The 24,701-nt window shown below is 44.3% G+C and overlaps 1 protein-coding gene and 1 long non-coding RNA gene across 3 annotated transcripts in view; both read right to left on the reverse strand.

The window, feature by feature from the left end:
* Window positions 1-23,925, reverse strand: part of SDC2 (syndecan 2) — a 62,356-nt gene extending 38,431 nt beyond the window's left edge. The window contains exon 1 of one of the 2 annotated variants that reach the window (XM_028736447.2): window positions 23,225-23,925. In XM_028736447.2, coding sequence (XP_028592280.2) covers window positions 23,225-23,284 — 60 coding nt within the window. In that variant the 5' untranslated portion in view covers window positions 23,285-23,925. The remainder of the gene's footprint in view (window positions 1-23,224) is intronic. The other variant, XM_028736446.2, reaches the window with a different exon arrangement.
* On the reverse strand, window positions 321-11,189 carry LOC144328678 (uncharacterized). Its single transcript, XR_013393876.1, has 2 exons — window positions 704-11,189; window positions 321-611 (listed from the first exon to the last, which is right to left on the reverse strand). It is a non-coding gene; the product is annotated as an uncharacterized LOC144328678 (long non-coding RNA).
* Window positions 23,926-24,701: the final 776 nt, after the last annotated feature.

The raw sequence follows: 24,701 nt of genomic DNA on the forward strand, positions 1-24,701 counted from the left end.
CAGGTCAAAGTTACTGAACTTTTTTTAGGAGGGAAATCCCTGTTTTGGGGGGTTAAGGTCAAAGTTGTTGAGCTTCTTTGGGGGGAACCACTGATCTACCAGTGATCTACCACAGAACGTCCACTGATCTACAGGTAGATCACAATCTACCTGTTGGACGCTCTTGCCATATATCAACTATGCAAATATAAACAACTTTATACTGTAATACTCCCACTGCTCATGCTCAGTTATGGAGAGGTTATGTCACAGCTGAAGCCTTGGTGGTGTCTATTCAATGATTCAGTTAACTGACAATGTCCCCGCTCAATTCCCCCCCCCCCCTCAGATGTGATTGACGTAAGCATGTAACACTCTACAAGTTTTTCTGGAACTGATCGGTGTTATTTTACTATAAAACTAATGTAATGTTCTTCAAAACAAATTAAAAACCAAGGAAATGTAAAAAATTAGATGAAATCTACTAGCACATATTTAGACTCAACACAGAAGCTATAAAAAGTGGGAAGTCCATATACTGCTTTCCTTCATAAAATCTATGTTGTATCGACAGGCCTGCAATTTAAAGGCAGCTCAAGGCACTCAGTGCTCACTGCAGAAAACATCAGCACCTAGAATCATAGAATCATAGAATCATAGAATCATAGAGTTGGAAGAGACCACAAGGGCCATCGAGTCCAACCCCCTGCCAAGCAGGAAACACCTCTCACAGAAAAGCACACACTGGCTAATATAGACCCATGTATACACATTGGAGAACCCAGACCTAGGAACCATCTGCAGTAGACATTTAAAGCAGTATACCCAGCCACTTCCAAGGATTCAATGGTTGATTCGATAACCATGGTATTCTGGCTCCTCACAAACAGTCCAGCCGGTCAAGTAATGGTGACTACTGACGGAGCAATTTTTTTCCCTGTGGTTCCGGGGGGTAAGCCCCAAAACTGCTTGTTCAAATTTCCAGAAACATTAGCAACAACCTCTTGGGAGTAGAAGCTGACTTTGAAAGTGGAACAGGCTGCCTTGCCCAGTCGTAGATGCCCCTTTGATAAAAGAGCCTGATGGGCCAACTATCAGGGATGCTGAAGCAGCATTCCCTACTGGGCTAGAGGAGGATGCAGCTACAAGTGATCTCAAAAGATTCAACTATTCTTCTATCATCTATCTATCTATCTGCCTGGTAAATTATACTCTCAGGAGAAACACCAACCTGCCCACCACCACCATGACTGCTAGCCTTCCCTAGCTACCCCACAAAAACCTTGTTCACTTTGACATAGGCTGCTTACATATCATGCATTTAAATCACATTTTTCTCCCTCAAAGAATCCTGGAACCTGCGGTTTACCCTTCACAAGTCCCTACACCCTATAGTCCCCAGGATTTGGTGGGAGGTGCATTTAAATGTGCTTTAAATGTATGGTGTGCAAGTACCATGCAAGAGTGCTCTCTTCCAAACTTCACATATTATAAGCATAATAAGGGTAACAATAACATGCTTCAGATTTTGCTACCACATAGTTTCTTTGAATGATCATCCCCTAAAGCTCTCTCTCTCTCTCTCGCTCTCTCTGTATGTGGGAAAGGGAGTAACATGCATCCTACTTGAAAGCAGGCATTGGCAGGGGGGAAAGGGAAATGAGAAACCAAGGCTCTGCTGTCTATCTGGGGAGAAAAATATTTATACATGTTATGTTAAATGTTTGACCAAGAATGCAACACAGCTCTCCAAGGACGCCTGTTCCTCTTTAGTTGATGTATTATGAAAAGCACCTTCTGATCTGGCAACATGCAGAATGCTTTTACCACTGCGACTTCCCGAGCACGTTTCCCCCCCCCTCAAAAGAAGTTTTTTATTTAAAAAAATCAATTTCGACTGTTCTCCTCTTTGATCTCTTTGTTCTTTCTTCCTTTTCTCTAAGGAGGAGGTTAACATCTCCCAAGAGAAGCCAAGACTCCCAAGTAAGCAAGCTGAGCAAAGCTCCCTAAAGCAGTGACCTACTGTACGTTAACAGCATTAACAAGGATTACGCACGCCTCCCTCCTCTCCCTGCCAACCACAAGGGCTCGCGATAACCACTTTTCAGGCCTTGCACCGCTTTCACAGTCTTCAGGCTGGGTGCCCTGGCAATCCAAACACTCCATAAATAAACAGAACAAGGGTCCTATATGGAACGGGAGCAGCGGTGCATCCGGACAAAAGGTGCAACGTGTTGACCTGTTTGTGTCTTTCCATCTTCAGTTCGAAAAGCGAGACCCTTTGACATGGCAAGTTCCAGTTCAACTTTTTCAGCAAGTTCCAGTTCGGTTTTTCCACTTTCCCTAAATATATGCTCTACTGTATTTGCAAAGGCAATATAAAAAGATTTAATATATAATATTTGAAAGGTATGTTATATATTAGGACTGTCTCTCTGAGATACTCAGCGGTTTATACAGATTGTTATAATTTTATCGTTAAAAGATAAGGGCAGTGTTTTTTGGTGTTGTTTTTTTAAAAAAAAAAAACAATATATATTCCATAGGTATCCTCTAAATAGGCTGGGCACTACAGAAGAGACTCGGTAAGCAGTTTCAAAATTTTATCGTTGGGTGGGAGTAGAGCAACTTCCATAGAACCACAGAATTGTAAGGTTCTCCCAAAGGTCATCAAGCCCAACCCCCTGAAACACAGGAATCTTTTTGCCCAACGTGGGGCTCAAACTCACGGCCCTGAGGTTAAAAGCCCCATGCTCTACCGACCAAGTCATCCTAGCTGAAGCCTTTGCTCCTCTGAGACAGAGATTGCTCTTTCCTTCGCTTCTGTCATTACAGGGTAGTGACAGGCCATTACGTTAGGGCAGCGGTTCTCAACCTGTGGGTCCCCAGATGTTGTTGGACGACAACTCCCATCATCCCTGAGCTCTGGCCTTGCTAGCTAGGGGTGATGGGAGTTGTAGTTCAACAACATCTGGGGACCCACAGGTTGAGAAAGGCTGCGTTAGGGCATTCTCTGCCGGGGTGGGGCAGCTGTTGGTCTTGTGGCTAAGAGCCAGGACCCGGCTGATCTTCACTTCGTACTTGGACTTGCTATGTGTTAATTTGAATCCTGTGTTGGAAAACTTGGCTGTTTCTCTTCTGCTTATTAATTAGCACTTTTCCTCCTGCCCTTGATGAATGAAGTTGCAGTGTCCTCAAAAAACGACTATTTCACACTATTCACATAACTATGAATGCAAGTTGATTCACGACAATGTTGTTTTCCCAACCATGATGGATCTTTGACTGGGGTCTAGTTGTGCAAACTGGGGGGGAGAACGGGACCAGACTATGTTTTTTAAGTAAATGAAGCAATATAGAAAAGACTGTCTCAGCAGATACAATGCATTTTTAAACAACACAGGCAAAATGGAGACACAGCCTTCCCAAGACTCAGTGAGCGTAAGAAAAGGAAGATGCTATGTTTCTAGGCAATTTACAATAAAGCAAATAGTTTTGTGCTGTATCGGGAACGGAGCCTTCCAGACGTTATTGGATTCAAACTCACATCATTGTTGGATGGGCCCAAAATTTCTAGAAGGCCACAGATTACCCATCCCTGTCCTATATTTCAAGTGAAAATACATTTCATAAAGAAAAAGGTACCATCTGAAGTGGCTTTCCAGCAACAAATTTCATAGCCTAGTCCTAGGATATTTTGCTATCACTCATCCTAAAAGAGTTGTTGTGAAACAGAAGGGCACACCACGTAATATAAGCCAGTCTTAAACTGGCTTGACTCCCATTCCTCAGTTCAGGAAACAGGAAAAACTGTAGCTCTCATGGGAGTGTTCTGGATCACAGCTCAGAAATTCCGAACTCCCGTTCTCAGGGCTCTTCTGGGAAGCTATGACATTTAACCTATGTAACACAGATGTCTGTACAGTTGATAGCATCCCCTGTGTAAACCCATCCCAAGTCCTCTGGACAGCCTTGAAAAGAAATCCAAACAAAAGTACTAGGAAGGCGGCCAGCAATGCTGGACCAAAACTAGAGATACAGTACACTTTGGTTTGGATCCCAAGATAAGTTAACTGGAAGAGGTTCGTGGAAGGAGCGTTTCCTGTTCTGTCCTTGCTCGTGAAGCCAAATGCATCTGCTGAAAAGTTCCTCTGGAAGGGTCAACAGTGCTACTGAATAATGTGGGACAGGGTTGCTGGAGGAGAGGGAAAACACCCCAAACTGAACTTTGATCTTAACCTAGGGATGGAAATCTCTGCCACTGCATATGTTGCTGAACTTCAACTCCCAGCAGCCTCAGCCAGCATCCTAGGCACTGGATTTTTTTTTTTCTTGCAGCATTAAAAGAATGAGATATGAAATTTACATCATACCTTCTGAATAAGCAAGTATTACACAAGACTGCCTTATATCAACTATATCGAAATGAACAGCAATATCAACAATATATAGACCGCAAAATAACAACCATGACAAATTAAAATTATAGCAATAAAATCAGCAAACTCAACAAGGACTTTGGTGTTAGAACTCAAAACACCCTGACTTGGATGCAGTCATACCTTTTAAAAAGGCACTATTTATACATTTCTAGTTGTACCAGAACATAAGACTGAGCAACAGATTTGACTGTACAGCCTACTGAAAAGCAACTCAGTGCAGATAGATGGCATTAACACTCAGGTGTGCATTCAATTTTCCTTTGCGGTTCCTGATTCAACGGAATATATGTTCAGTTCTCTTTCACTCAACTGACAGTTTTGCACAACTCTGTGTAGCTCATGCCTATAAAGTGAAGTCTGACTCACAGTAGGTTGACATATTTATTCAAACTTACTTGTGGACCTTGCAAACATATAAACTTCTTTAAGGAAAAGAAAATCAGGAGCACTGAATATGTAGGTCAATCCTGCCTTGGAGAAATCCTTGAATTGCAACCTTTTTATTTGCTCTAATTCGTCTACTGAAAGGCAAGGGGGGGAAACCAAGGAAGACTATTTATAGGTAAGTGTCAATGCCTTCAGTGGGTCCAGAGGGTTAATAAGTTGTTCATGATGCAGGGTGTGCATAAGCAAGCTCTCAGACAGCAGCTGCTGATCTGGAGATAATCCGTCAAGAGTTGTGCCATGGAGACTCTCTTCTCCCTTGCCTAGCGAGACAGCTTGGCAGGAGGCCCGAGTTGCTTGGACCGTATGTTCCAGACACATTACGTGACTGTGACTGGTGTGCAACTGACTCAGCAGAAGCCAGGATTTGGGTGGTTTGTTCTACTGCACATAGCGTGCGCCACACACACACACACACACACACACACACACACACACACACTGCATTCTTTTATACCTTTCAGTGTTCAATGGCAGATACCACAGTGCTATCAGGACAACCCAATGTACCTCGACTGAGATATTAAAAAGTCAAACATCTGACAAGAGTATAAAGCAAGTAGGTGGAACCAACATTTATTTTCATTGCATTTGTGAATGAAAGTGCTTTGTTCATAATGAACTTCTTCTCTGCCATGCCACTTTCCTAACTGGAATCCCAGTGCCACTGCAGCAAGCAAATAGGAACCCACATTTCAGTAATGTGCAACATGTAGTTTGGTCCCAACAGAGCTTCCTTCTAATCTGGCCCTCAGGATGAATGCACAACTTTTGATTTCTCAATATTGCCACCTTACTTTTATACCCAGCTTATACAGCAGCATTTTTTAATAGAATGCTTGGATAGGTTAGGGTCTTTGTTGTTTCTTAATAAAAACATGGGAAAGATGCAGGAAAATTTGACCACTTGGCAAGTCCTTTTGTCTTAAGGAGAGAGGTTAACTAACAAAACAGCTGAAATTAATGGGTGCCTTTGTAACTTTGAGTGCACTGCCCACCTATCCTCAATGTAGAACTGCTTTTGAAGACTTCTGGAATTTCCATCTGATCTAGAATGATGCAATTTGCTTTTCAGTTGGAAACATGGAAGCAGCAATCTATTCTGCATGACTAAGCATCACAAATCAAAACGCTTGTTTTAACTTATAAATCCCTATACAGCTTGAGTCCACCATATTTATTAATTTACTTAGAAACTTATGTACAACTCAATCCTAGAAATATCTGAGTAATGGACAATACAAATCCACATAAATACAGTATGAATATGTCCAATCAGTAACACAGAGAAACGTATGGCTGAGTCACACTCAAGAATGTGAATAACAATGTGGTGATGATGATGATGATGATGATTACCAGTTGAGTTCAAAAGGTTTGGGGTCATCTGCTGCATACGGCTTCCAGATGATGACTTTAATCTTGTTATTTTAAGTACTCTTTATTGCTATTACTCATCAGCAGACTCGAGTTGCCCAAAATCCATACCAATATTTAAACAAGTAGAAGCATATGTTTTCCACTTCAGTCCCATGCTGGCCAATATACAGCTTTTCCAAACTTGAAAATGAAAGGTGCATATCTAAACCATATGTAGGTGACACATCTGAGTGCTCAGAGGGCATAAACATACACTGTAGCAGGTTGTATAAGAGAGATGAGGTCCCAGGTCCAATCCATGGCATCTCAGGTAGCAGGGATAGAGAATCTGTGGCCCTTCAGATATTGTTCAACTATAATACCCATCATCCCAATCACCACTGCCCATGCTAACTGGAGCTGATGGGAGTTTATAGAGTCCAACAAGATCTGGAGGGCCACAAGCTCCCCATCCTTGACTTGAAGAGTCATTGCCTTCCAGAGCTGGGCCATGGGCAGCAGGTTGAACTGAACCAGGAGCTGGGAATCAGAAGCCATGGAACAAGCCAGAAGTCAAAACCGAAGGACAAGCCAGGACTGAAGGACAAGACAAAAAGAGGCAGGGTTTGTCTGAGGAGCAATACAAGCTTATCCTTCTCTGACATGTAGTGAGGCATGTAGCTCACTTCATTCCTGTTCCACTTAGTGTGTGTACCCATCCTTATCTGTGAAGTGTTCTGCCCTCAACTGCTGCAGCTCATTCTCCAAAGCCTACAATTCCACAATGTCTTCTATTCTTGGGGTTTTTTTTAAGCGATGCAAGGTTTTTTTCCTTTCCAAAATTTACAGTGCCCCCAGGCAATGATGACCAGTGTCCACTGAGACTAGTGGGGCGGAAGACAGGGATTCCAAAAGGAGGTGGAGCCAGAGCCATTGATAGGCGGAGCCACAACAAGTGGAGTCAACCAACTCTACTTCTACCTCCTCCCTGCTAAGTTCTACATGGGGCAGCACTGAGACTATTAGCAGAAGAAAGCTAATAGCCACTGACAGTCCCTGACCAGGGTGTAAGGAAGAAGGTAGATGGGTGGGGACTGGCTGGAGGCAGAATGGGGTTGGTGGTGAAGCAGTACCCCATTTGCCTTGATGAACCAGGCACCACTGCCCCTAGACCCAACCACCACATGGGACTCATTCCCTCTCTCTTCTTCTGCCTACTTAGACCAGCACATCTGGTTGGATGGCAGAAGTTGGCCATCTGTCATGGATGCTTTAGCTGAGATTCCTGCATTGCAAGTTGTAAGTTCCCTTACAACTCTATGATTCTATGATCTGAATGAGGGACATCCACTTTACTAATACAGGGGAAAGGATCTTAGAATGTAGTCGCTGTCTTGCAGGGATGTTGGGGGGGGGACTCTTTTTTTGAAAAAGAAAAAGAAAGAAAGAGTGCAACTTTAAAATAAGCATCCCTGCAATGGCACACACAAATTTACATCCTTAAAAAAAAAATCAGGTTGTGAGCAAGAACCACAGTTAGGGCACAGCCTCCATTCACAAAAGCCTCTAGCAAACAAATCTCTCGTAATAAAGGCTAATTGACAACTGCGGAGCGCCAAATGAGAGACTGCCACTACTTAATTGCAGGTAAGTTCTGTTAAGCTTCATGCTATATTTAACGCTTAGCCTAGCAAGGGGATGCTGCCTGTGAATGATGCTCTACAGCAAAGTTTTTCTGTGCGTGAGCGTTTAAGCCAGGAAGAATTTACCTCAAAACCTTTCCCGACAAATTAGAAGGGCAAGGCCGACTTGCCCACTTTCCTCGGAGAAAGTAGGTCAGGACTTCCCTGAATGGCTCCATTGGAAGGCTGTGCCCAGAATGCAGATCAAATGCCTTTCATTGGATTAGAAGCAACAGAATTAAGAGGTAAATTCATATAGTACTAATTATCACCAGAACAAGAGATTGTGGCTTGCTTCTTAAATGGTACGCAGAACCTCTCCATCCCTCAAAGTAAGAGGATGGAAGTTTGATGTTGCTGCCACCTATTTATTTATTTTGCAAGATTTATACAGTACTTGATTGTAACGAATCCTGGAAGCGATTTACAAGAAAAACAATAATATCAGGTTTTTAAAGTTTTTTTTAAAAAAACCCAAAACCTATTGAAATCATTTTAAAAATAATAATTAAAATCAACTATAAGCTACAAACCAGGTTAAAACACTTGTCATCATTCTACATGTCTGGATGAGCCTGCCTAAGCAAAAATGTTGTAAGCGGGCATGCGCGCGTGCACACACACACACACACACACACACACACAGTACAGCAAACACAGCTGCCTTATGTCAACAAGCAGGGAGTTCCACAGTGTGAGTGCCACAACAATAAAATATTGATTTCTTACAAATGCAAAGCAAGGAAGCGAACATAGAAATGAGCACTAGACTTGCACAACATGAATTGTTAGGGGAAAGCCATGAAAACTGAATAAACTGCCATGTGAACACAGCTGATGGTAAGCATTCTTTCATTTAAGTGCTCATTCATTCATTCATTCTTTCTTTCTTTCAAAAAATACAAACAGAAAAATGTTTTTGTACTAACTGGGCATAACCCTTCAGGCAGTGTTCGAAATTAGCCAGGAGCCAGGCGCATTTTGCAGCTGGCTATCGGCCACTTGCTACCAATTGAAGATGCTTGGGGGCGAGGATAGTGCCTGACATCTCCACCATCTAGAGGTGCATGTCTGGGGATCTGGACTCTTTTCACACACTAATACCCCATCCTGTAGAATTCTATCAGTCATATTTTATCTGCATAATCAGAATGAAATTCAAGAACCAAAATGCTTTTTCTGTGCAGACTGAGCAGGAGCAGCGAACAACGCTGTAGTTAACTGTTGTAGCTTGTCTACACTTACCGCACCCCACTGCCCTGAATAATATTCTTAATTTTATGAATGGTCCATGCCACCATTAAGAAAAAGAGGTAGGAATAGGGCCAATAGATATATGGACTGTCCCTGGATCTAGTCACTTTTCTTCAAGTTCTCGTAAGTTCTTAACCTAGCTCAAGGTTGTCCTCCGAACTAGCCAGATGTTTAACTGAGAATCAATCACAGTCAGTCCATCATTTGAAAAATAAGTCTTTAGAGCCATCTTGCCCCAAAATGGCAACTAGACATTCTGTTTTGATGACTGAAACCTTGGTTTAAGGAGCCATTTGGCCCCTAGCTTAGATATCTGAGCTTCTAACACTCATAAGCAAGGCCCAGAAAAATGAATGGGAGTTCTGCATTGTTTTTGCAAACTTCCATCCATTCCATGAAGGCTTGTTCAGGAAAGGTATAGAATATGCTTTTAAATGAGTCCAGCTTTGTATTCTTTAGATTAGGCATGAGCAGTCTTTGGGCTTGTCAGGGCTTCTTTGATCTATGAACCAGAGCCAGGTGCAAACGACAACCAATTAGAATTGAACAGGGTGTCTCTGAACACATTCTGAGTCCAAGAATTTCTTTGCAGTACAGAACTGAACTGAACTCACTGTTCCTTCGCATCAAAGTTCACTGCTGGTTACCTTTCTTCATTTTAGAAGCCTGGTTTAGGTGGAAAAGTCATGTATGTTGGTTTATTAAAATGTTTTGGGCTCAGAAACCCTTGCTAACCTACTGCAAATAACCCAGAGATCTTCCAGCACATCCTGATCTAATTTTAGCCCACCCCTGCATCAGATCATTGTGGTATTTGTTCATGACTTTTCTGATTATTATTTTTTCCTCAAAGAATATTCTGGCAAAGCAAGCACTTTAAAATTGATATTTTAATGATACCGTGGGGGGAAACCCTATAACTTAAGTTTCACAATAATTGCACCAGTCATACATGGCCCATGTTCTCAAATCTATTACAATAAGCCAAATAAGAACATCCCATTTTGCATATGCTCACTATTTTCATTCCTTCCCTACTTATAAGGGATGCATTGTTCTACAACGAAAGCAAGATCATTCCATCAGTCAAGCAGAAATGCTGGAACAGGTGAAATAATCTCCATTCAACACCACCTATAGTACATAGCACAGTCTGCAATACTGAAAAAGCAGCATTATATTAGGACATCCTGACAGTCACACAGTTGGTAGAGCTACTGAACTGACCCCCTGCCACCACCGTAGCATACCCAGAGGGCAAAGCAGCAGAGAAGTTTGCATGGTGCAAATACACCAGCAGGAACGCCAGATTGACTCTACTAGTGCTTTTGTATCATGCTGATCTCGCCTCTGCAGTGATGGGAGGTCAGGTAAAGCAGTGTCCCCAACCACTTCAGCAGTCACAGAATCGTGAGCCTTTTGGAGGCCTGGATTCACATCTGTCAACAGCCATGCAATTCACTGGGTGATCATGGGCCTGTCGCTGTCTGAGTCTACCCTACCCAAGCAATAATGCACCAAACCAAATTTGTCCCCCTACTTCACAAGCTTACAACACTCGCAAATACTACTCCAGCATATGGTTTTGCTGCTCTTGCTGCGGAAAAAGCACCACAGTTTCAATTCTGCTGAATTTTCTGCTCCGCTACACTATTTCCCGTCTATAAAAACTGCACTTGTTGAGCAAAAATGAGTTGCACAAAGCAGCCCAAATCCAAAAGAGAAGGCCTTATGCTGTAATAGGTTTCAATATCCTTAAGCACTCACTTTTGCATTGTGGCCTAAACTCTCACAAAACAAAAATTTGCTTGAGAATGCTGCCTTTAAATTTTGATGTATGACTTAAATAGTCCAAGTATAGTTTAGCTCTTTAAAAGGTATTGCTAACCAGAAGCAAGCAACTGACTACAATTCATCCCTACCTTTCCAAGCCTCCCTTGGGACAAAACAAATCTGAATACAGTAGCACCTCGGCTTATGTTACCCTCGGGTAACGTAAACTTCAGGTTGCGAAAACAGCAAACCCAGAAGTGTTTCACCATGCGCGCATGCGCAGAAGCACTCTACCACACGCATGCACAGAAGCAGTCCCTCTGGTTGCGGAAACCTGGGGATCTGACCAGAGCTCCCGAACAGATCCCGTCCACAACCGGAGGTACCACTGTACAACTCACTTTTGCCTGCCATGGATTAGATAAAGACATTTGGGCCTGCTGACCCAATCAAAGTCTCTAAAGAAACCAACACACAAAACCAGCGGACAACAACAAAAACATAACCAAGTTTTCAAAAGCCAGATGAAATTCGTGCTTCACCCACACTTTCCTCACTCTGAAGATTGTCAAGTTGTCCTGGACAAGGACTCAGTAGGCAAGGACACTTTTTCTAGACCTGGACTACCATTGAGGGAAGGATTTGTGTTGTGGAATATTTCGTGACAAGGAACAAGATGTTTGCACTGTAATCCAGGTAAAAACGCAACAGAAGGGTGGAGAGGACCTGTGACCAAATATTGTTAAGACTACAGCTTCCATCATCCATGACCAGTGGTCATGTTAACTGGGGCTGATGGAGGCTGCTAAACTGGCTATCCCTAAACTGTACCCCCTCTCACAGAAGAGTGAGATGTGCCTTAAGGAATGTTAATGTGCCTTAAGGAATGTTGGACCGGGTTGGCCAAGTTTCCAGAATTGGGAAATATAATAATATTTTGTGATTCCGTGACACTTATGCCATAATGGGCAAAACTCCTGACATAAATCCCATCTAGGGAGCAATGAGAGTTCCACCACCAAGGTGCCACAACAGAGAAGGGTCCGCTACTTTTGGGCTTGGGTACCGAAAGGAAACATGCGCAGGACCAGATTGTCAATCAGTTCAAATCCCCATCCCTCAGCTTCACTGGATTGTGGATTCACAGGCTGCCTGAAATGAAAGCCAGAGTGTAAACATAAAGCTAATGCCAAGCTCAGCAAACGTAATATGCTCGGCCAAATAAGGGCTCCACAGACATTCAGTCTCCAGCATGTTTCGCGCGATTCCTTTCTCTAAAGCGGCACATTACAGTTGAAATGCCAAGCCTCACAGCTAAGAAATAATCAAAGAGTCTACGCCGGAGAAATTATAAACAAAGCCATCAAAGACTGGAAGCTGTGTACAGTATTTGAGTGCAGGGGGATACATATGAAATTTTCATTGAGCTAATAAAAGCAGCAGCAATGTTACTTCAAACTTTCTGCCTCGGGGTGGTGATTCTATTCTCTCTCCACGAATTCACAACGCAGAAGTGTTTAAAGAGCACACAGGATAAAAATGCTGTCACAGACATTAAGATGTTTCCGTCACAGCCATCGTTCTGTCATCAGGACTCGGTAACAAAATGTTTCCAAATCCTAATCCAGGATACACAGCAAGAGTCCTGTAGCCCATGAACGTGCTTCTCTCCAAAATGGTGAACACCCAGTGCTACATTTTGTTTTTAAAACAGCTCCATTCCACTTTTACGTCCAAATAAGAAACCTAATAAGCATGCACTGAGAACCATGGAGTAGGAGTTGCCAACATGGTACCCGCAGACACCTTCAGAGTCCCCACCCCAGCTGAAAATAGGATGGAAATAAGTGTTCTGCTGTAGCCAAAGAAATAAGTTGTGATGTGTGCACACTGAGGTGGGGAGAAATTAAGATTCAGTTTGCATTTAGAGGAAAATCTACCCAATTTAAACTTTCGGAAACAATATGCATATTTCAAAATCCTCACTTCTCTGGGTTTTGTAATGTAGTGTTCCAGCCAAATAATGTGTACAGAAATGCATATTGGAGGGTAAAGTGTGTGTGTAAATGCATATAGATAAAAATATTATTATTATTATCAACAACAACAAGAAGAAGCATGTGGATAAAGTTGATCCGTTAAGTGTTGTGTTCTTGGACTTTGACAAAGTCTCTCACCAAAGGTTCCTAGGCAAACTTAGCAGTCGTGTGACATGCCCTATGTAAGTGGTTAGAGAACAGGAAGCGGAGAGTAGGAATAAATGGATAACTCTCACAATTTAGGGGAAGAATGTAAACAGTGGGATATCCCCAAAAGGATTGCTAATCTCTCTAATCTGGTTTCTCTTAGTTCCTCATTTTTCTAACCTTAAATTCAGTTCATCACATTTCTGTTTCACATTTGCTTTTTTAAGAAAACAATTCTTGTTAAACTGTGTGCATTTCTCCTAACATACAAATTTTTGCATGCAATTTCACCTGACACAAAGCATTTTGTATATTATTTTCACCAATACTTTATGTACACGTTTCCCTAATATGCATTTCAATTTGTGTACTGTTGTAGGAAATGTGAATTTGGGCAAAACAAACTGAATTTATCCCCTGCCGCTATCTCTAAAAGATATGTAAATTATCCAAAGTTAAGGATGAGCAATAAGGTAACTTATTAGCGTTTGTATAGGAAACCAATTTATTCAGGGAAATAAAAATGCAAGGGTTTGCAAAGAGCTCCAGAAGAATTGACACTAATTGGCAAACACTGTTCAATGTAAATGTAAAATACGGTACATTGGGACTGAAATACCTAACTATGCATATACAGTGGTACCTCGGGTTAAGTACTTAATTCATTCTGGAGGTCCGTACTTAATCTGAAACTGTTCTTAACCTGAAGCACCACTTTAGCTAATGGGGCCTCCTGCTGCTGCCGCGCCGCCGGAGCACGATCACGGATGGTGTCTGAGCTGATAGTGATTGACCAGAAGGAAATCTTAATTTCACTCTGTAGAGCCCAATGAAAAAGTCAACGTAGTGTTCAACAGCAGAGTAGAGTAGCTCTTGCTTTTATGTTTGTAAAAACTCTACCTACATCTGATCAGAAGAGCACATACCTGGAGATGACCAAAACCTATTTATTTCCTAAAATTTATATACCGCTTGATTGTAGAAAAAACCTCTAAGCGTTTCACAAAAAATATGTGTATGAGAAACGTACTGTACTGTGTAAAGTTTGCCTCAAGAAGCAAAGGTTCCAATAGCAGCAGGGACATCATAGCCCTAAATGTCAGATCCATTCAGAAATTATGCCTTTGAATCTTATTAACACAGAGTGAGAGACACACAATCTTTTCATGATGAATACCGAAATTAAAAAAGAGTCATTACAGGTAAAGATACAATATTTTTATTGATTCCGATTCTGCAGAATTTAGGAAGGTGGAGAGCAGGATCCACCAGTTGGAAGGGATGGCTAATAGCTTCCTCGTTCATCCCACCCCTCTGGCCCGCACACTCAACACAGTGAATAACTAAGAAGTCCCAGCACTGCAAACTACAGTGGTACCTTGGTTTGCGAACTTAATCCGTTCCGGAAGTCCGTTCTTAAACCAAGGCGTGCTTTCCCAATAGCAGCAGGGGACTCGAGTTACAAATGGAACACACTCAACAGGAAGTGAAGCATGTTCTTATTCCAAGGCAACGTTCACAAACCAAAACACCTACTTCCTGGTTTGCAGCGTTCTTAATCGAAGTTGTTCATAAACTAAGCCAGGCTTCCTCAACCTCGGCCCTCCAGATGTTTTCACACTAAAATTCCCATCATCCCTGACCACTGGTCCTGCTAGCTAGGGATCATGGGAGTTGTAGGCCAAAAACATCTGAAGGGCCGAGGATGAGGAAGCCTGAACTAAGCTGTTCTTAAACCAAGGTACTACTGTACTCTGATATCATTGCCTCCAATTTGGATGCCTTACCTCCAGTGCTGAGATTAAGGACTGTGAAAGGAAGGGTTCAGCTATATACAGTGGTCCTTTTCAGCAACCCAAGTGCCAGGACCAATTGTGTTTTTTAAAGGTGCCAGTGACAACTAGGCACCTACATGTTTGTGAGATGGTGTGAGGAGAAAGCATACCGATGAGAATCTGTGAATACAAGTCAGTTAGATCATTAAACACTGCTGTTTATTTTGCAAAGTAGTATTCTATATTTTGAGTATCTGCCATAGGGATCCATGGTGAAGGTTCATGTAAATTGGGGGGAACACAGCTCCAGGGTTCAAATGCTGCCCTTCTGGGTCTCGAAATATGGCCCTTGGGACTATTTCTTGGTGACACCCCTCACCAGCATTGCTTCTCACCCTCCTTGAGAGTTTCTGCATGGTTGGAATGTGTCCCTGAACTCTGATAATGACGCTTGTTTGGTTGCTCCACCCACTTTTGCCTCTGGCCCCACCCACCACTGCAATGTGGCCCCCAAAACATTATGCGGCCCTCAGAACAAGTTTCCCCATCCCTGATGTAAATGAAAAGATATTAACCATCCTACATGTGTCTGTGCACATGTTAATAAATCTTTCATTTTATAACCACCTTCAGTATTACAGATCTTCCAAGACACCACAGAATTGTTTTGAGCAGGAAGGAAGAAAAGAATGCAGTGTTGTGTATTTGAGTTCAACAAGGAAGTCCAACACAATGTTAATAATGCCATCCAAAATTAATTCGCTTTTGGTTGGAAACAATTGGGTGAATGTGCTTACGAGTGTTTTAAGAAAACCATATTTTTATTTTTATTTTCATTTTATTTATTTATTTGATGTGCAATTTGTTCTTTACAGATTGCTTGTGCAATATTATGCATATATTGCTCATCATCTTATTTCACCCCAAGCAAACTCAGAACCAGACAAAAATAATTCACACTGCTTGTTGGAAGCAGATCCCTTAAGGTTTAACTCTCTGCACAGTCATTCTCCCCAGGGTTGCTTCAGAGAACCTGTGTCATTTTGAATATTGCTGTATTATGTTATTGTTCCTCAGGACTATAGAATTCAGAAAGCAACCATAACTATCATTACATCATCAAGGATTGATCTCTCTTTGCTCAAAAGGGGTGCAAAATGTGTTTCACTGTGAACAAGGAAGACTATGTTGTGCAATGTAGGTCTAGGAATAAATTACCAGCGCTACAGACGCAAACTCCTCGCTTGCCTTGTGAACTAAGGACACAACTAGGCAAGGTTTTGTTTGCAGAACAGCCTGAAGTAATTCTCCCATACTAGCTACAACAGGAAACCATGTTATACCACTTTAGCAATGTGTCTTGAACCAAACCCAAATTGCTCACTCATTATTCGCTGCGGCTGAAGATGAGACGCAAACATTTAAAAAGGGGGTTCTTTATGACTTCCATGCAAGCAGTGCCTTACAGGGGACTTAAAACAACCTCTCCATCTTCAAAGAACAACACAACCCTGTTTAAAAGAAACAGTCACATCTAATAAGACGACAGAGTGCTTTTCAGCAGCTACACAAGTGCTCTTTTATTCAGTCTCCGGATCACAACAACATAATTATTCGCCATAAGGAAAACATTTGAACTGGTGACCGGGAAAAGTTAACTCATTTTCCAGGGTAATTAAATAGCCGTTTAATTCTAATAATTTAATTAATAACTCATTATAGACGTGCTGCAGTGAAGTTAACCTTAAATAAAATAAGCATAGCATGGTGGCTGTTCTTCTTTGCAAACTCTCAGAGAAAGAAAGGGAGAAAGTGAAAGAAATGCTATTAACGAGACACTATTTACTTTGCTTATTTAAAATGTTTATATTCTTCATTATATCACATTCACGGCAACTGATACACCACCATGGGAACCCCATAAATAGTAGTCTTTCTCTGTGCTTTGCTGCTAGTGCACACGTTACATATACAATCCAAGATAATCACAATTTTTACAGACTAGGTCACATCACTGTTTCTAAAGACCAACAAGGCCTCTCCTCTTAGCTAAGAAAGGGAGTCAAGAGTTGGATGGGTCTAGTTGGCTACCTAGTCCAAACCCCTATTGGTTAAAGGAAATCTAGAGCTAGGGCATCTCCATTTGGTTCAAGTGGGACTTGCAACAAAATGTTGCAGCATAGAGTGCTCCTATTCAGGGTTGCGGCTAGCCATACTATCTTCTAGGCTACTCCAGTCCATTCCTTCTTCCCATTTTCCTGTAGGAGAGCTGGAAAAATCAAAATCACATTTTGAAACCAATGCGTCCCTTGTCTAAAAGGCCTGGGACACAAATTTTCACAGCCCGCTAGCGGCTATGGTGGCTCACGTACCAGAAGTACTGTATTCAGCGTTAACTCTGAAAGTGCATACTTGATTCTGACCAAACTAAGCCTCCTAGTGCAAAATATACACCTGGAGGCTTAGTTTGGTCAGAATCTATGATGCAATTGTCTTCAGCCTGAATCTTGCACATAGCTGATCTGCACTGAACCTCTATTAGGTAAAGGTAAAGGGACCCCTGACCATTAGGTCCAGTCGTGGCTGACTCTGGGGTTGCAGCCCTCATCTCGCTTTATTGGCCGAGGGAGCCAGCGTACAGCTTCCGGGTCATGTGGCCAGCATGACTAAGCCGCTTCTGGCGAACCAGAGCAGCACACGGAAACGCCGTTTACCTTCCCACCGGAGCGGTACCTATTTATCTACTTGCACTTTGAGGTGCTTTTGAACTGCTAGGTTGGCAAGAGAAGGGACCGAACAACAGGAGCTCACTCCGTCGCAGGGATTCGAACCGCCGACCTTCTGATCGGCAAGTCCTAGGCTCTGTGGTTTAACCCACAGCACCACCCGCATCCCATGAACCTCTATTAGAACTAGATAAAAAGAAGGTCCTGCGGGTAAGAACATCTGCTGAATAGTAATTCCATGTTTGTTTATTGGATTGCCCTTCTTCTGGAATATTTGGGGGAAGTCTAAGCCCTTCATAACTCCAGCTGCGCTGACCATAAAGAGGAGACATAAAACAATCTCTGCTACCCAGGTGAGAGTTCTAAGAATAAGTTCTAAGAATCTTCATCCATCAGTAGAACAGCTACATCATCACTGCACTATATATTTGTGGCTGACAAAATCATCTTATTACCTGCTGGGACTACTGTGCAACTGGAGCAAATGATCTGTGGTGGCAACGTGGAATGTTTTCAAGACATCCAAACATAGTTCAAGGGTAGGATGCCAGGAGCCACAACTGGGTCACCACAATTGATGGCTTTGTTGTTTACTGCAAACCTTATGCAGTTTTCCTTGTGAAACGTGCCCCCTTCATTTAACATACCACAGTGTCTATAATTCCTCATCTCTTTTTTTTTTTTTGGGGGGGGGGGGGAGAAGCAAAAATAAAATAAAACATCTCCACTTCTACCACCTTTTTTTTCTTTCCGGGAAACTATTGATGAGAACTTACCTCTCCAAATAGAAACAATTAAAGGGGAGAGAGAGAGAAATATATAAAAGGATGTCACATGGAAGATGGAGCAAGCTTGTTTTCTCCTGCTCTGGAGAGTAGGACCTGGATCAATGGATTCAAGTTACAAGAAAGGACTAAACATGAGGAATAATTTTCTGGTGGTAAGAGCTGTTCAACAGTGGAACGGACTTCCACAGGAGGCTATGGGCTCTCCTTCATTGGGGACTTTTAAGCAGAGGTTGGGTGGCCATCTGCTGGGGATTCCTTGGCTGTGTTTCCTGCAGATGTACAAGATTGCTCCCAACTCTACAATTCTATGACTTGTTGAATTGTTATCACGTTTATATCCTTCCATTGCTGCAAGGAGCTCAAGACGGCATACATGGCTCATGGGTCTGTCCCCTCACACCTCCATTTATCACCCCAACAACCCTTTGAGAGGGTAGGTTAGGCTGAGAGACTGTGATGGAACCAAGGTCACCCAGCAAGATTCATGGCCAGCTGAGAATTTTCACCCTCGTCTCCCTGGTCTAGTCTAACACTCTAGCCATTACATTACGTTGCATCAGATGGATTTGGGGGAAATGGTACTGAAGCAGTATGATCTATTTACACATTTGGAAACAAGAACTAACACTGCACTATAGCATCGCTGAATCAACGCTGCATGTGTACAGTCAGCTCAGATGTAGTCTCTGCAGAAAATCCACATGGTGCTGTTTTCAGTCTAAAAAGCTCCAGAGAAAATTGTAAAGTGCTTGTGCTGGGTAGCAGAAGACCACGCCGAGTGCGTTATTCACTTGCACCATCAATTCTACATCCATTTACTCTGAAGAAGCATAATTCATCTCAACGAGACTTCTATGTAAACACGCTTAATGCGTGCAGTCTTTAGTTCATCAAGAAAACTAGCACCAGGCCCCAGCTAGCCGAGGACTCCCCAAGAGGACCGACAGGGCCAATGCAAACTCTTCCTTAATATTCACAATTCAGTAAGTCCAAAACTAGATTTGAGCTGTGCTGCTGAGCTATCCTTCCCAATTAATGTAATGAAGGCACTTTGTGGACGTATGCATGCCTACGCCTCTTTATAAATGGTGGGGTTGGACCTCCTTTCTTTATAGTCTTCACGGATTTTCAATACGATTGGGTTCAACACCATCCTTCTTTATCAGTCTTACTGCATCCAGACAAAAGGAGCAGGACTACCAGCTCAGCCACTTAGAACTTAATGCAAAAAATAAAATAAAATATGAAAGTACTGCCAACTGCAGTGGCTCTTTCATGAATACCTTTTGTCAGAGAAACCCAAGATAATGACACCATTAGCAGGTGCATTAACTGGAAAATGAAGGTTTTATGAAAGTTTAGATTTTATATAGGGACGCGGGTGGCGCTGTGGGTAAAACCTCAGCGCCTAGGACTTGCCGATCACATGGTTGGCGGTTCGAGCCCCCGCGGCGGGGTGCGCTCCCGTTGCTCGGTCCCAGCGCCTGCCAACCTAGCAGTTCGAAAGCACCCCCGGGTGCAAGTAGATAAATAGGGACCGCTTACTAGCGGGAAGGTAAACGGCGTTCCGTGTGCGGCTCTGGCTCGCCAGAGCAGCGATGTCACGCTGGCCACGTGACCCGGAAGTGTCTCCGGACAGCGCTGGCTCCCGGCCTCTAGAGTGAGATGAGCGCACAACCCTAGAGTCTGTCAAGACTGGCCCGTACAGGCAGGGGTACCTTTACCTTTACCTTTAGATTTTATATGAACAGTGTGGTGTAGAAATCCTAATGTACAAACATTTAAACAATTGTTCTTATACAGTGGTACCTCTGGTTAAGTACTTAATTCGTTCCGGAGGTCTGTTCTTAACCTGAAACTGTTCTTAACCTGAAGCACCACTTTAGCTAATGGGGCCTCCTGCTGCTGCCGCACCACTGGAGCATGATTTCTGTTCTCATCCTGAAGCAAAGTTCTTAACCTGAAGCACTATTTATGGGTTAGCAGAGTCTGTAACCTGAAGCGTATGTAACCTGAGGTACCACTGTACTGCCATTGATCAAATGGGGGGGGGGGGGAGCAACTACTACCAATTAATACCATGCCCATTTTATGAAGAAAACAAACACTGAAAGACGTCGCCAATTAAGATGATCAGATCATTGCATTCAGGCCAGGAGACGGGCGCAATGCAGTAATAAGCACATTTAGTCGGATCTTAAGTGAGTTTCCTTAATGTAAATTCCACCAAGTTTACTGGGCTAACCCACAAAGTAGGCGTGCTGTCCAATTGCAATCCTATGCACACTCACTCCATCATGTGGTTGGTCCAGGCTGTGTCATATGTATTGGTGGAGATATTCCTAGGGCTGCAATCCCATGCACATTTAATCTGGAGTTGGCTGCAAGTCCTATTTAACTCCAGAAAACTTATGTGAATATTCATTATCAGGCTACCGGTTTTGGAAACTCATGACAGCAAAGTCGAGCAGCTCAAAGACATCCAAAACATTTTAAAGAGGAAGGAGGGAGAAGTCAGCAAACTCCACAATTAGTTCCTATATACACTTTCTAACCACAGAGAAGTGCTTATTTCATCCTCACTGTAACTTCTGAAAGGATACAGGATTGCCTGGAATGCTTCTCAATGATACTAAGCCAAGTAGAGACAGGACCCCACCCCCTGCCCCCCCATTGACAGTACCCTAGCAAGCAAGCGCGCACACACACACACACACACACAGAGAGAGAGAGAGAGAGAGAGAGCCTGTATGAGCAGAGAACAAGATACTAAACCCACATCAAAATCCTTAGGCGAGGGGGAAATCTCATATTATTATCAGATTTCAGCTTGGCTTCACCATTATTATTCAGTAGTTTTGAAGCCTGTATTATGCATAAGGGGAATAGGAAATGCAAACAAGCTACTCCAGAGAGAAACTCTGTGCTAACTGCAAATTCCATAAATTCAAGGTATGCTGAAGTACTTCTAACCTTGAACACCAGAAAGAGAGGAGTGGGGAAGAGGATGTAATACAGCCAGAAAAGAGCACAAGATCTTTTTACATGAGGAGTTTCAGATATGCTGAAGTGATGAGGGAAGAGACCACAACATATATTGTTCAAGATCTGCAGCTGAACCTCCCAGTTCTCGAGGGATACAAGCACTTTCAGCAACAGAATCCTGCAGGGATTCGGGCTATTTTGCAAAGAGTAAAAGATTTCCCCTCACTTTTCCATGCAAGGGGGTGGAAAGAAGAGTTTTTGATTGCGCAAGGACCAGAAAGGCATCAGATTCTTAAATGTCTTATCGTCAACAATTAAAATCCACTATATGTCAGAGGAAGAAGGCAAGAAGGGAAACAACCAGCCTTTTCCACGCACCCTGGGTAAGCACCATAGCTACAGCCCAGAGGAATCCCTGGCTGGTTTCTAAACTTAAAGAGAGCCTGTTAGTCAACTCCAAAACAAACCCCAAGAGGGAAAACATTTCCCCAATTCCATTCTAACGATCTATGCAACGTATCAATCCCACAGGTCCAACCAGAAAGCTTTGCTGGGGATGGATGTAACTCTTAAGTCTGCTTATAATTTATTTATTTTTTGTTGGGTGGGGAGAGAAGCTATCATATAGCGAGCTTCTGACCAAATCCACATTTCAGTTCCAATACATCAAGCTGAACTTAAAGATTGTCTCTGGGATTCTCACCCCTGCCCACCCCACCCCCCGCAAAAAAACAATGATCACAATTTGAATCACCATCATATCATGTTCTCCTGAGTCTTCCAGGCAAAGTGAACAAACTGAAGCCGCAGCATCGGAGGTCTGAATCAATTACAAACTTTTTTCCTACAGTGCTAAAAAAGCAGCCACACTCTTGTCTCATGCACCCACTTTTTTTTAAAAAAGATGCCTTTTTATGGTGCATTTATAAAGCTTTCCCATCTCTGCATTTCGGTTTAAACCATTATATTCGGACAATTTTTTTGGTACTTTATTAAAAAAAAACAAAGGAGGCGCCACCCAAACAGAGCATCAGAAATGCAGCGCAAGGTTTTGTCAAATGCCTCTTCAGGACGAACATCCTTCAATGCAACAGCCTGGCCCCAATTCCAGGAAAATCACTGCTTGGTGGCATACAATGGACTGCCCTCTCTCCTTTCCTCCCACCCGCCAACCCCAGTCTCGCATATCAGCACCGAGGAGCCGAAAGACCAAAGTGCCCCTTTTCTGCTCGAAAAGTTTTGATCTTTTTGCGAATGACCTCAGCAAAACTTCTGCGCAGCAGATGTGGGAACAGCGGGGGCGTCTCATCCTTCCTCCCGATTGAGCCGTCGCCCCCACCCTTTCCCTCCCCAAATCGGGGCCGACCCCTGGGCTTCTAGAATCGAGAAGGGGGGGGGAAGGCTTTTTCCAAAATAGACACCCCCCCCCCCATCTCAGATGGGGCCAGCGGTGACATTCCGTGCAGTTGGCTGCCAGCACTAACTAGCGGAGCGGGGAGGGCAGGAAAAAGAATCCTCAAGCGCAGCGGGGAAAGTGAAGCGAAGTTTCTGCAGGCGCTGAAATAGCCAGCGGGGCTTCGCTGCCTGCACGAAGCGGGAGGGGGGGTGTTGTTTATCCGCACCAGTTGACCAAAATGCAGCAGTTAGGGGGCATCGGGGTTGGCTGCAAGGCTTGCGGGGTGGCCGGCTGCATGGAATGCGACTGAAAGCGAGGGGGGGTGGAGAGAAAGGAAGCTGCCAGTATCGATTCGTCCCACGGTTGCTCCGCTTCTCCCTCCCGCCCACTCCTCAAAAACAAATCTTTTTGCAAGAAGAAGAAGAAGGGACGTACCGTCTCCGCCGAGACGCAGGCCGCCGAGGCGAAAGCAAGCAGTATCCACACGTTCCACATTATTCCCGGGGTTGCAAGCGGCGGCTTCGAAGGACCCGTCCCCCCCTCCACAAAAAAAGGAGAGCGCGCGCTGGAGAGGAGAGATTCCCAGGCAGGTCCTGCGAGTAATCCTCCTCCTCCCCCCTCCTCGCCGGCAGAAGCGACGGGCTCGCGGGCTCCCCCTCTTCCCTGGTCTCTGCTCCTGCAGACGCCGCTCCTCCTCGCTCGCTTCAGGGAGGAGTTGGCTGGCTTGTGGGGAGCAGAAGGGGAAGGGGCTGGGCTGGTGGGCTGCTCCGGACTGCCGCCGCCGCCGCTCGCTCGCCTTCGCCTCCTCGCCGCTTCGTCGGACTCAAGCCCGTCCCTCTTTCTCTCCCTCGCGCCGGGTCCGGCCAAGAGAGGCGCGCAGGGCAACGCCACAAAGTTTGGCCGAGGCGCCGGAGTTGTCCGCGGGGAGAAGGGAGCGGAGCCTCGGCGGTCGTCGTCGCAAGCCGCGCTCTTAACTCGCCGTTTTTCCGCTCGGCTTTCCTTTCCCAGGGCTGTGCGAGCGCGACTCCTAGTTGAAGCCTGAGGGAAATTCCTGCAGGATTACGGGCGCGGATTGGCAGGTCGCGCAACCAGTGGGAAGGAGGGGAGGGGAGGCGCGCGGGGCGCGCGGCGGCAACCCCGGCGCTGCTTGGTCCCTCGCAAAGCCAAGCTAATCCCCCCTCAGAGCCGCCGCCCCCTGACCACGTACCGCTCTCTCCACACACACACACACTCTCCAGCTCTCCAACCCGCGGCGGCGGGGGGGGGGGGTCCTGTCTTCCTTTGCTGAGTAGCGTCGTGCAGACGGAAGAAACGAGCTCAGGCGCGCGCGCGCGAGAAGCCCATTCCCCAGCAATAAAATATTTGATGGGCATTGCCATTCGAAATAGTGTGTGCGCGCCATGTCATGTGATCGATTATGCTGGGTGGGGCTTACCTGGTTGTTCCCCCCCCCCACCGCATAAAAAGATATTTTATTCAAGTTGGCACCCCTAGAGAGAGAGAAGGAAGCAGTGCAGTGCAAATCCTCAGGTTGCCACTTACTCCTGAAATTTATGAACAGGTATCTTGGCCCTTCCTGCCAACCTAGCAGTTCGAAAGCACGTCAAAGTGCAAGTAGATAAATAGGTACCGCTCCAGCGGGAAGGTAAACGGCGTTTCCGTGCGCTTCTCTGGTTCGCCAGAAGCTGCTTAGTCATGCTGGCCACATGACCCGGAAGCTGTACACCGGCTCCCTCGGCCAGTAAAGCGAGATGAGCGCCGCAACCCCAGAGTCGGCCACAACTGGACCTAATGGTCAGGGGTCCCTTTACCTTTACCTTGGCCCTGGGATTTTGTACTGCTTTTAAGTACTGGTCTCAGGAAACCTGCTTGGGCTACACAGGACCGGCCTGTCATGAGGCAGATTGAGGCA

This window comes from Podarcis muralis, chromosome 8 (assembly GCF_964188315.1).
Source record: "Podarcis muralis chromosome 8, rPodMur119.hap1.1, whole genome shotgun sequence".
Classification (NCBI taxonomy): domain Eukaryota; kingdom Metazoa; phylum Chordata; class Lepidosauria; order Squamata; family Lacertidae; genus Podarcis; species Podarcis muralis.